At 36.1% G+C, this 13,281-nt stretch overlaps 1 protein-coding gene across 2 annotated transcripts; it reads right to left on the reverse strand.

Moving 5' to 3' along the window:
• Positions 1–1,175: 1,175 nt before the first annotated feature.
• Positions 1,176–9,103, reverse strand: LOC307156654 (uncharacterized protein). Of its 2 annotated transcripts, XM_079868133.1 has the most exons (9): positions 9,003–9,103; positions 7,712–8,380; positions 6,674–6,833; positions 5,380–5,586; positions 3,371–3,427; positions 2,620–2,661; positions 1,909–1,976; positions 1,605–1,648; positions 1,176–1,253 (listed from the first exon to the last, which is right to left on the reverse strand). In XM_079868133.1, exons 2-9 carry the CDS (start codon positions 7,922–7,924, stop codon positions 1,190–1,192), a joined length of 855 nt encoding a protein of 284 aa, XP_079724259.1. In that variant the 5' UTR covers positions 7,925–8,380; positions 9,003–9,103; the 3' UTR covers positions 1,176–1,189. The 2 variants fall into 2 exon arrangements, with proteins under 2 accessions (XP_079724259.1, XP_079724260.1); XM_079868134.1 differs by lacking the exon at positions 1,909–1,976 and having other exon boundaries at positions 1,223–1,253; positions 9,003–9,091.
• Positions 9,104–13,281: the final 4,178 nt, after the last annotated feature.

The following is a 13,281-nucleotide window of genomic DNA, read 5'->3' on the forward strand; positions in this document are numbered from 1 at the left end:
TGTTTATCAGATTTACCAATTGCTATAGTTTGTTTGTGCTGGTCAAGAATAGATACAATTGAACTGCAAGCAAAAACTTGGGGCCACTGTTTCAAATATGTGAGTGGTTCCTCCCCTAACAAATGTAACCTCACTCCAATTTTTTTATAAAAACTTGAGAGCCCTGATTAAATTATATATGCTAACCTAAATTTTAATTAAAAAAAGAATCCACTTCATCACATATAAATATGCTCAATGTAGTCTGTTTCTTTTGTCTCAACCACTTCATCCTCATATTGTTTTGAATTAAATTTATGTATGGAAAAGTAAAAACAAAAATTATCATCTTTTGCAAGTGTTATTGTAGTGTATTTGTGTTTTTTCACAAAAATATAAGTGAAAATATGCCAAATGCTTATTTATTGCTTAATTACTCACTAGAGGCTTAAAGAATGATCAAACAAATTTATTGACAAGGTGCATAACAAATTGAAACTATATGGTCTTTGGCAATTGGACCACATCAAGACATTCTTTTAAGATAAATGCATGATATGAAAAAGGGATATCCCCTACATGGAGCCGACACTGGTGGTGGTGAAGGGGTGAGTAGCAATGCTGAGATCTGGATGAATGTGGAGCTCTTCTCCTGATGACCACAGTGGAGGGACCTACTGACACGATTGGCTCAAGAGGGTTGAGATGAAAATACATTTGGTTTAAGACATAAAACACCCAGTCAGCTGATGAGTTTGGAGTAGAAGAGAGTGAGAGAGACAATGTAAAAGATATGATATAATGTGCGAGTATAAAGAAGGACAGTCTTATTTGTTGAACTTCATATTTTAGCTTCATGTCAAACAAGCCATAAGGTTGTATTTCTTAACAGTGGACTGTGAGGTTAAGTGAACTTGAAAAGCACAGAAAACAGAACATGAAATCAAATTACACGTCAACTGTAATAAAATAACAGTGCAATTTATAATCATGAAATATGAAACATGCTTTTGAATAACATCTGAAGAAGAAAATTCAGTTGGATTAAGTACATTTCTAGTACATTCCCTTTCGAGATTAAACTCCAGGTCATATTCTTGGAGATGTTCCCCTTTTCACTACTACAGAAGGATGAGATATGACTTCAAATGCAGCACAGAAACAATTTAATAAATAGGCTGAAACCAAAATGGAGTTCTAAATATACATTTTATTTATTTTCATTATTTTGTAGTGAATCCTTTGGCTGCCAGGAATGGGCCCACTGCTCACCACTAAAAACAGAAGGGATTTTTTTTTTTTCTGTTACTGGTTGGGGTTTCCAATAAACTTAAAACATTACCGAACATGTCTTTTATAAGTATAAGTTTCATTTTCCGTCTATGAAGGACCACCACCTTCATGCATGCATTAATGGTGGTGGTCCTTCATAGATGGAAAATGAAACTGTTATACTTATAAAAGACATGTTCGGTAATGATGTATGCTTTAAACTTGTTTAAAAGGCTTGTTTAATCTGAAACAGAACAGATTAATAAAAAAATTGTAGCAAAAAAAAAAAAAGTTTAAGTAAATAAATAATGAATGCATTAATTCATAAAGCAGAGGAACAGAATAATACATACCATACTGGAAAGGGCTCCCAGTCAACCAGCATTTCTGCTTTGCCCTAATGTAAGAAAATACAAAAAATAAAATCCATTCTTAGCATAAGGCTTTTATGTCTGATTATAGGCATTGAGTTTCATTGATTTTCAGAAGACACTCCTTCATAAACTGTAATTCAAAAAGACTGAACACATAAAAAGTATCTACCTAACAATTATGGTATGTATAATATGTATTTGCCAAAACACACGGAAGTTTCTAAATATTATATTACACTCTGCATACTGCCTACACTCTGCAGTTCCTTTATGACTGTCTAACCTTTCTCACTCTTTCTCTTAATACACTCCTGATGGGGAAAGCCTCTAGGCGAGTGTGGTAGGAGCAATCTGTGAACATCAAAACACATTTCAAATATTTCTTAGATAGTTAGATTAGAAACAAAATAAACACAACTATGAAGACTTAAGTAGTGACCAGACTTGCAAGGATGACAAGTGATGTTTATCACTAATCAAAACATGTATCATGGAACCAAATTACTCTCGGTTCCAATGTGGTATGCTTGCTTGAATAACCATACTACTGCTAAGCCACAGCTCACAACTAAGAACACTGCTGCTACTTCTACTACTTGGCAATGCACTTTGGTAAAATTTGACTAATTAAGCCTGTTGGATTTTATAGCTTGTCAATTGTAATAATCTCAATAATACTAATCATTCCTATTCTATATCTATTATGAATAATCATGGTTACGTGTGCTATGCTGGAGTAGCTGGACTGGTCACGACATTTACATACAGTATTGTTGCCCTGTTGTTGATTTGACTGCTTGTATTGTACATATTGTATTTATTTGTAAGTAACTTTGGATAAAAGCGTTTGCTAAATAATTCATTAAATAAATAAAATTGTGACTACCAGAAATTGTCTGTTGTAGTTGTTAAAGAAAATAAGCAATTGAACTAAAGCGAATTAACAGGGGTTAAGTTGCAATGTTTAGCAAAGTATGCTTTTACATGCACTTACTCTTTTGTGGCCTTTTCCTTTCAGGCATATGCATTGGTCCCCCTGTGGGATATAAGATTACAGTCCAGTCATATATCTCACTCAGAAAAAGAATTTTTTTTTACAATAATTAGACAAAATGCACTTTGTAATGTCTTTTCAACATAAATATGTGTCCCTGGTGTGTCTAGACACCCCTGAAATATGAGAAAAGACCTTAAAAAGACCTTAGGAAATTAGCATAATAGGTCCCCTTTAAATTCTATTTAAGTAATTAATTTACTTATTAGAGAATCTGCTTGACTAATGAGTTTCATTGAGTTTCATAGTTACCAAGCTATGGTAACAGTTATCAGAACCACCAATAATTACCCTAATAATAATAATAATAATAATTCATTACATTTATATAGCGCTTTTCTGGGTACTCAAAGTGCTTTACATTGAAGGGGGGATCTCCTCAACCACCACCAATGTGCAGCATCCACCTGGATGATGCGACGGCAGCCATATTGCGCCAGAACGCCCACCACACACCAGCTTACTGGTGGAGAGGAGACAGTGATGAAGCCAATCAGTATATGAGGATGATTAGGAGGCCATGATGGACAGGGGCCAATGGGCAAATTTGGCCAGGATGCAGGGGTTACACCCCTACACCCCACCGCACCCTACTTTTTCGAAGGACACCCTGGGATTTTTAATGACCACAGAGAGTCAGGACCTCAGTTTAACATCTCATCCGAAGGACGGACAAACATTATTTACATACCTGACTTTTTTTTTTTTTGACTTGCGACTGTGCCCCTGGCTGACCCTGTGAAGACAGCTGTGGGTTTGAAGAAAGAAAATTACTCATATACCAAATAAATCTTTAACTTATTATTTAAAATTCTTGAAGATCACAACATCGCACAAGTGTGGCAGTACATGTATTAATAGGTGTAAATATGCATTCTTATTGCGATTGAATTAAGGTTGCTCCATTAACTCCACGTGTTTCATTTTCTCGTTTATGTCCATCCTGTTTGTGATAATCCTAATTTGTTTCAACAAGCGCTGATTCTGCGCTGACTTGTTCAGGGAACGCAAGGGGTGGGAGAATGGTTAAGTTAAAGGGATACTTCACCTCTGGAAAGATGAATGTGTATTTAAAATAGGTCATTTATGTAGAAGAAATGTGAAGAAATGTTTTAATTTGGAGCTTTCTAAACTGAGAAAAGCCAGAAAATGTATTTTTGGCTCATGTGGATGAAAGACAACAACTCCCAGAATGCACTTGCTTCGCTGCCCTAGGAGGCCACGCCTACTGGTAAGAGAGCGCAGTTTAAAACAAGGTTAGGCTACCAGTGAGTCTCCGTGACGAGTCTGCCTGGGATTTCGGGATCGCCCAAAATGTCCGGGATTCGGCTTTTGCGTTTTACAGTCGCCATTCATCATGTTTACTGTGGCGAGCAGGACGAGGCTGACGGCCGCGGGAGAACGGCGCGAGGCCGGTGGCGTCATTACTGAGACGCGCCGGTCTCGCAACGGAGGTGCGGGAATTTTCTTAGCAATGTTAAAACGCACATCAACCGATCACTTGTTTAGCGTTCATGTAAACACTACATTCAGATTCACCGATCGGAATGAATTCAGTTAGATTGAAACAAGAGGTGTGCATGTTAACAATGAATGGCGACCGCAGAAAGCAAAAGCCGAATCCCGGACATTCTGAACGGTCTCGCTCGCCGGACAAGTCCGGGAAAAAGAGGATGGTAACCCCAACTACTCAGCTTTCTCCTACTATTCAGCTTTCTCCACAGAACTAGAGCCTGCTAGCTTAGCTTCCAAAGAAAGACGGCTGACACTGTGTACATTCTGTGAGTGAGATCCCTCCCTCTATGGGTGGGCTGAAAACATGCGGAACAACGCCATCTACTGGCTGTAGTCTTTAGCCTCAGGCCAGAAAATCCTCCGATGACGCAAAATGACGATTTTTGCGTCATCGGAGGATTTTTTCCAGACAAAAAATACATAAATCTCTTGTCTCAGGGGGATATGAGGGTGGAAAGCATGGTAATTCGAAAATACTACAGGTTTTCTACTAATACAAAGCTTAATGCTAAATCCTGAAGTATCCCTTTAAGTGTTCATGGGACATTGACATTCCCAATTATTTTGAATATTCGAATTATCCTAATATCTTTAATAATAAAATTTGGCCTAGTAATTTCAGCATTTGATTAGTAGTACTTATTTTACTTTTAGATTTTTAATAGACTCACAAAATTCCTTCCAACAGCCCTAGTACAGAATCAGATAGACCTATAATCTATCTAATTATGTAATATCAGATAAACTTTTCTAGCAGATTATCCATTGAAAATGAGAACCCTGTAGGTGATGATACACAGGGCAACTTTTTGAGCAATGTTGCCGTCAACGGGCAACCAGATGAGACACAGGGCCCACAACCCATCTAAATTATCCAGATAGAATATGTGTTGCCCATTTTCAATGTGAAAGTGCCCAAGGAACAATCGCTCGGCAAGATTGCCCAGCAACATTGCTCAAAAAGTTGCCCTGTGTATCATCACCTAGTGAGTTTTACTTTATCAAGCAGCAAAAAAGTTATAGCATGGTGTGTTTGAGTTCATTTCGTTGAAAAGAGCCCTAACCTGCATCAAGCTCTATGGGGGAAAAACACTGGAAATCGAGTAAAGTTTAGGTAACCCATGGGTCAAACACTTGTGGACTTTACAAATATAAACTGTAACTCTTTAAACTTGTTCTAATTACCTTGCCCCTCCGTGGATTCCGCCTGCTCCACTTGCCCCTCCGTGGATTCCGCCTGCTCCACTTGCCCCTCCGTGGATTCCGCCTGCTCCACTTGCCCCTCCGTGGATTCAGCCTGCTCCACTTGCCCCTCCGTGGGGCTCGCCTCGCAGGGTGTGAGCTGCAGAGTAATCAGCTGATCCTCATTGCCACTGGAATCCTGGGTCCATCCTGTGCAAGTTAAACAAGTGTTGTGTTTTGCTTATTTAAAACATAGAGGTTAACCATAAGCTTGATCCGTACCTGTTTTAACTGTTAGGTAAATGTGTTTGAACAATATATACCAAATTTGATTGCAAGAGAACTATTGAGAGTTTACTGGATGTATTATGGTGGATATCTGTAATATATTTGATTGATTTTCTATGACGATAACCAATACAATATATCTTTAAGTCAGGAAAATAAAACCCAGAGTGCTCATAATATCTATTCAAAAAATGACAAGTATAATGTTTGTTTACAGACTGTCAAACTATTCAGTTAAGACTAGACTGCGTGCGCTAAAAAACTTTGGGCTTTATGCCTCAAAGTTAGTAGCAGTGTAAGTTTGTGGTGTATCCACAGCAAAAATTTGATGGTTTTCTTTTTCTCTGTGTTATTTCCTTTAATGATCTACATTTTAGCACTGTCCTCGATATTGTTTCAATGAGTATATATAGATTCATTATCATTTGATTCATTGACCCAGTGACCAAAACGGGTCTTTGCAAATGTAATGTGTTCAATTAGCATGTCACTACAAAAAATGCTGTGGTCAGTGTGCCTAAACATTAAAAATATGGTTGTATGTGGGCTGAAAACAGAAATTAAATATGGCTCCTACAAAAACATACCAAACATAATTCTAAAGTTGACAGCTTGAATGCACTTAACTCTGGGTGCCAAATCCCATTGTAGACCAGTGTGCTGCATGCTATTAATACAAACAGGGCTCAATACACTTAGAATCTACATGTCTGAGTATCTGCAGTTGCAAGAAACTACTGTTTTGAAAGTTTACTTCAATTCCCATAATCATTTGCCAGGTGTGAATTTTTATGTTTTTCTACCCATTTGCGTCTACATTAAATGTGTTGGTAGAGACGTCACATAGAGTAGCCTATGATCATACAAGCATTCATCAGCAGAAAAAAAGAATGATTGAATTTAAGTTTTAGGGGTGAGCCATTCCTTTAAGATTTAAACATTAATAAAATATTTTGAGTACTCAACACAAGTTGTGAACTGTGACTTTAAGACAGTGCATGCATCTCACCTTCACAAAGGTATTCATAAAATGAACCTATCTTCTGTAGGTAGTCCTGGGCAAAGGTGGAGAGTGTGCAGCGAGGCGTTAATATTTCGCACTTAATTTTTTTGTTCTCCTTTCCTAGTAGCAGAACTGGTTTGTAGCCAATGGCATGGAGTTTCTCAAGCTGCAATGACAAAATTGTGTTTGCTGTTTTAAGTAATAGAAAAACAACATAAAAAATAACTAAGAATATTAATTTAAAAATATATAACATTATTAATGACAACATCCAGGTTACTGCCATTCAGGCTTTTTAACCAATGGTGAGTTTAGCTTTATGTGCAAACAGGAAAGGCTCATACAATAGAAGCAAAAAACAACTACATATAGAAAAACAGTAAAAAGATGAATCTGACACCATGAGGGTACCCTTCATATAACTTTTTATAAATATTTATTTTTGTAACATTAGTAGCTCGGGTTTTGCACCTACATTGATAAGATTATGTAACCATTGTGCAACTGGACAATGACAATCTAAAGATTAATTATAAATAAAGGCAGAACCTTAGTGATTATGTGACCAAATGGGTGAATGCTGCACATATTTACAGTTGACGCAATAAGAAAGTTTGATTATTAAATTGCACCTGTAATTCTGTCATAATGCATGACTGTATATGTTATGAACTCAAGAATTCCTGAGTTTCAATTATATTTGCTGTGTGTTCAAATTTTGCTCTGGTAGATCATTTAGGTATGTGATGTATTACGGTGAAGATGTGATAACTTTATGGTTGTATTACCACCACTAAAATAAAAACTACAAATCACAATTGCGTGTGCCTTCAAAGTTGATAGTTAAATTATACTTTTAAATTGATTCTGATGACACAGGGATGACAAAGTATCATTGGAAAAAAAATATTCAAATTTATCTATATTGGCAAAAAATACTGCCTTTTTGACCTTGCGCTGGCATGCTCAATAACAAATGGTACCACTGAATGTACTTCTTAGATGATCTGGACAGTTTACTGTCATGTATGAAATTGTACGTACCATGATATTGGCTTCATCCTTGATGGATGCAGTGTTGTGGTTTTTCTTACGACCAACCACCCATTCCTCTCGCTTCTCATCAAACCTCTGAAGCTTCTTCTTGAGGCGCTGCTTCAGAGGCTGCTCCTTTTTACAATGTGAGCAGATCTTTTGAGCACAAAATATTATCCCCTGACAAAAGGGGCAGATCTTTTTTGTAGACCCCCCTGGCATTATAACAAACAGTCAGATACAGACAGACACAGTCAGATACAAACAGACAGACAGACAGTCAGATACAGACAGACAGTCAGATACAGACAGACAGTCAGATACAGACAGACAGACACAGTCAGATACAGACAGTCAGATACAGACAGACAGTCAGATACAGACAGACAGACACAGTCAGATACAGACAGTCAGATACAGACAGACAGTCAGATACAGACAGACAGACTGACAAAGATGGGTAAGACAGACAAGTAGACAAAGACAGACAGGGAGGAAAGAAAGAGCAATAGATAAAGACTGTGAGATAGATAAAGATTGAGGATGAAAGAGAGGATGTAACAGAGAGGATGTAAGATATAGAAAATAATGAAGAGATAGAGGTTGGCTCTTAAAAGTGCCTTTGGGTTTTGAAAATCAGGTTCGGATAGGTTCGACAGGTGATATGTTTGACAGGATCTGCAGGGAGAACAACAGAAAATGTTAATTATGTAGTGTTATGTTGATATAAGATTTAAAAAGTGTGCCCAAATAGTGAGTGATTCCCATTTTCTTGTAAATGCTTAGGATAAATACAGATTCACGTTGTTCCTATTTCCTGTGCTACTGTTAAAAGTCGCGTAACATTTTTTTTTAATGGCGCGTAACATGTGTCTAGGGGTTCGCCATCCCAGATTTAAAGGCAGCGTTATGTGCAGTATAACGTTAGACCAAGTGATAATATTGTTATTACTAACACATTACAGTGACGTTGTGTGTGAACCACGATGATTGAGAGAAAATCACATCATCTAAATGTCCCCAATTACTATTCCCCCCAAAAATTCTCAATAAGCAGTTACACGTCCAAAATAAAATTATGAGTATTTCCACATAAAAAAACACATGTTGTGATATATATATATCACAACATGGTTTTTTTTTATGTGGAAATACTCATAATTTTATTTTGTATACATCTAGAACCTATATCTAGGCTTAGAACATTTTTTTTTTATAAACTCGTAATTTTATTCACTTTGGACGTGTAAATAATGCTTATGAATTCATCTTGCTTATTAGACTGTTGTAAGCGACTTACCATGGTGGAATCGCGCTGGGCAATGGTTCCTGCGATGGTCGCACACAGTGACGTGTTGCACAAAATTGCGCCAAAATATCAATCATAATTAAAAAGTACAGTCTTAATATTTTATATCCGTGCTCAAACTTTTAAAGGGGTCAGCATAAATGTCCAAGTGAAGGAAAAACGAGTATGTAGCCATTACATTTAAACACATATCACTTCCCAGAATGCATCCATCTCTTTGCCAAAGGATATGTCCATATAAAGTAATATAAACATTTCTGCAGTAGGCTATATAATTAATTTATTACAACTTCATAATCAGTATTGAGATGAAAGTTCTATAAAAGTAGGCTATTCTTTTTTTCTTTTTTTTTTGGCGCAGAAAAAGAAAAAGAAAAGTAGGCTCACTAAGCCATTGCAAATTGAAATACCATCGACAATTATAAAATATCCCACAATAAATTAAGGCATGTTTTAAGCCTACACTGAAAAAAATGATTCATTAACTAGTTGAATTTACTAAAAGAAATTAAGTTAATTGGATCCACATAATTGATGTAACAACATTGGCTATTTGAATCATTCGCTCGTTTGATTCTGAATTAACAAATTCGGACTCTCTGTGTTTTCTAAGCACATTCCTGCCCAAAACGTTCTTTGCTAAACTTATCAGAGCTTGTAACCTCCTGACTTCGAAATTACAAATCATACGCCAGGCTCCATAAAGACTGGAACAAATTGACTTTTACGACACTAATTTCACCTCAGAGACATTCCGAACCCCCCCTTTCCCCTCTCTGGACCACAGAGAGATAACGAAACTTGAAACTTTCTACACACAGACACACACACACACACACACAAACATCCTCCTATAGAAATATAGTTTTAATGTATGTAACTCAGATTTGGGTTTGACCTTCCTGTATGCATGTTAGTAATTTGTTTGATCATATAATTATGATTTTCTAGAGGTGTGGTTTTGAAATGTATTCTTTAATCAATAGTGTTTTAGTTAGAGAAGGTTCACTAACATTCTCTGGCAATCCCTTCCCCCATGTGTTGAACTGTGTTTTATTGCCTAATGGAATGTCAACTGGGTTTTTAGGAGTGGAGCAGAATTAACGTGGTAATCTTTACTCCTACTTAAATCCTACATTTTCTACTTAAATCCTAAATTTTCTATATGCATAACCACCGAAGAAATGTAAACATGGATGTAATTTCCCATCTCATAATTTTTCTTTTACGTGGTGTAGTTTGTGTATTCTGGTAAACTTTGGTAATAAGGTTAGACAAATCAGGTGTGTACCGTGTTTAGTTCCTCAAGCTTCATATCCATTTGTACCCTATAGGGTACAACACATTTTGGGTAAATCTTATTTCTAGACATGTAACGAACTTTAAAATGCTTGTAAATATGCATATCTTATGTAACTTGATTTTCTTAATCTTCATATGACGTGTGTGATATCGTTGAAATTCTCTCAATCTAACAGAGTCGAATTTCGATAGCAGAATGAAGTAATGTGCATTATTTTACACTTTTTCATATTTCGGGAGCCGAACAGCTCAAAGCTCATCTCCTCATGACTCATCCGAGTGGGCGTGGCCCCAGAGACAAAGACATTTTTTCCCGCTTCAGACCTTTGGACGTTCATTGGTTGTTCGCGCGAACAGAGGCGTCAACCCATATTGTCCATAAAAGACCGACTCAGAAACTCCTCTCTCTCTCCTGCTTTTACGAACCCTCTTCTTCAGAAGACCCATGGCTCCCTTTTAGGGAGCATTCTTTCGTATTCGGACTCAGCGAAGCAAACGCAGCAAGCAACTTCAACTCAAAGAAAAGACTCTTTTGAAAATCCCGCGGCCGCGCTCACCTGAAGACGCATGAGAGAACAAAGGCCCATGCGCGCGCGCCTGCCTCAGCACCACAACAGACCACATGCAAGTCTCGAAATCTAAATGCTGTTTAAGGTTGTATCTTCCCTTTTTCAAGGTGATCTGATTCCTTGTTGTCTGTCAAAAGGTTGCTGTCTGTGAGTCTGCCTAAAACTGTGCTTTCTCTGATCGCACAGGTTGCTTTCACTTTCGCTCGCTCATCCTCTCCATCTCTCGCATCTTCCGATCTCTCTCTATCTATCTATCTCTCTCTCTCTCATTTTCGTTATTCGTTATCTTGTATTGTTTAACTGTATTTTATGTACATAGACATATAATCCGTGTGTATTGTGTAGTTTGATATATTCCTTAGTTCGATGTATTGGTCCAATTATTAAATTCCATATTGACTGACTCTGATTTAATTGCCCATGTTACTTAGTCCCTGAAATGTTCGATCTTAGCTATATGCTTTATCTTGGTAGGCTACGATTTAAGTAACCTAATTTTAGTCTACAGACACCGAGAGTGTCTTTTCAAGGCCTGGAAAAGATACTCTTTCTCGTGTTTGTAAGAAGGATAATTTTCCTTGAGAGTTAATTTAATCTTACGTACAATCTGTTCGCTGGACAAACAGATTGTTTGATAACTAAATTAATTCCATTAAAGTTATCCCATAACTTCGAGCTGAAATAAGAACAATTGATGTATTAATGACGAACCATAACCCGTTATGGTAATCGTTCATATATCAATCTAGTTCAGCTGCGATAAATTAATGTAACTGTAACATACAAAATATTAATCATATTCATGATTAATTATTAAAATTCCCAATAGATAATTTGAGCTAATATTAATATTAATATTAATATTAATGTACAACCCATTGTTCTTACATTGATTTTAGCTACATTTAAACAAATGCATTACGTTGAACTAAGTTCAGCTTAATGCATTTGTTTAAATGTAGCTAAAATCAATTGCGTGGAACCACTTACGATAATTTTTTTTAGTAAATTCAATGATGTAAATTCATTGAATTTTCTAAATGTTTTTATCGTAAGTGGTTCCACGCAATTGATTTTAGCTACATTTAAACAAATGCATTAAGCTGAACTTAGTTCAACGTAATGCATTTGTTTAAATGTAGCTAAAATGAATTATGTGGAACCAATTAACATAATTTTTTTTAGTAAATTCAACTAAGTCAATAAATCATTTTTTTCAGTGTACAGCAAATATGCAGTCCTGCAATTATGTCGTTTTAATGTAGTCCACAATAATATAAAAAAAGAGAGGAAAAATCGTGATATTACCGATTTAGAAAAGGGTTTCAGCAAGCTACCCTCAACGTCGGCTTATGGACGTGAGAGGGAAATTACCACAATATGTGATCGAAAATTATAAAATATCCCACCTAAATGAAGGAATGTTTTAAGCATATAGAAAATATACCGTCTTATGTAATTTTAATGTAGCCCAAAAATAAAAAATACGAAAATACGTCCCTTTGAAATACATTAGATTGAAAGTCGTGCTGAGTGACATGAAAAAAAAAAAAAGAAGGAAATTCGTGCTTATGGACACGAATCAATTCGTGTTGAGTAGCCAACCGAATATAAAGCAATACAACAAGGATTAAAATCTCCTGATTAAATGTTGAGTAATGTAGCCCTTGCAAAAGGAATAGCCTAACATTTGAGAAAAAACAATAGTGTGCTCTCGAAAAGAAAGACGTGGTGCATACGTCCCATTGAAATACATTAGATTGAAAGTCGTGCTGAGTGACACGAAAAAAAGAAGGAAATTCGTGCTTATGGACACGAATCAATTCGTGTTGAGTACCCAGATAGCAGACCAACATTGAATCTACATTGAATCAATGTTAATGTATTAACCAAAAGATCATTGAATCAATGTTGAAATTTTCATTGATTTTTCATCAGGTTTGCACCCTGAAATAATGTTATTTCAACGATGAAAAATCAAATGAATATGGTCATAAAATCAATATTATTTCAACCATAATTAAATCACTTATTTAACATTGAATCAACATAGAAACAATATAAAATCAATCTTGCTTTATGTACAGCAAGATTCTATGCTAGTTTATCATGCTTGTACTGTGCTTGAATTTTTAAATGACTCCTTTCAGACAGAGACCATTTAGGGTTGCAATTAAATATGGTTTTTAATCAAAATGTCTTTCAAAGTAAACTACATCTTTTAATTTACAAGCAAATGTATGTATTTATGCCCCCAAAACTGAACAGGAAATATCATTCAGAAAGAAAAAGGCATTTCGTGGTGACAAAGTCAAAAACAGCGCAGTAAGTTACTACAGTAAGAAAGAATGAAACATTACTCTGATAAATATTTCAAATTCAATTTTATTTAGCACATT

Source organism: Squalius cephalus (genome assembly GCF_949319135.1).
Source record: "Squalius cephalus genome assembly, chromosome: 4".
Lineage (NCBI taxonomy): Eukaryota > Metazoa > Chordata > Actinopteri > Cypriniformes > Leuciscidae > Squalius > Squalius cephalus.

What these genes read in the sequence shown, in the direction of transcription:
- LOC307156654 (XM_079868133.1), bottom strand. Translation starts at nt 7,924, where the DNA reads ATGCCAGGGGGGTCTACAAAAAAGATCTGCCCCTTTTGTCAGGGGATA. An exon ending in AGGATGAAGCCAATATCATG is followed by an intron (nt 6,834 to 7,711) that starts GTACGTACAATT and finishes TTGTCATTGCAG; the next exon opens with CTTGAGAAACTCCATGCCAT. An exon ending in TCAAAAAAAAAAAAAGTCAG is followed by an intron (nt 2,662 to 3,370) that starts GTATGTAAATAA and finishes TATATCCCACAG; the next exon opens with GGGGACCAATGCATATGCCT.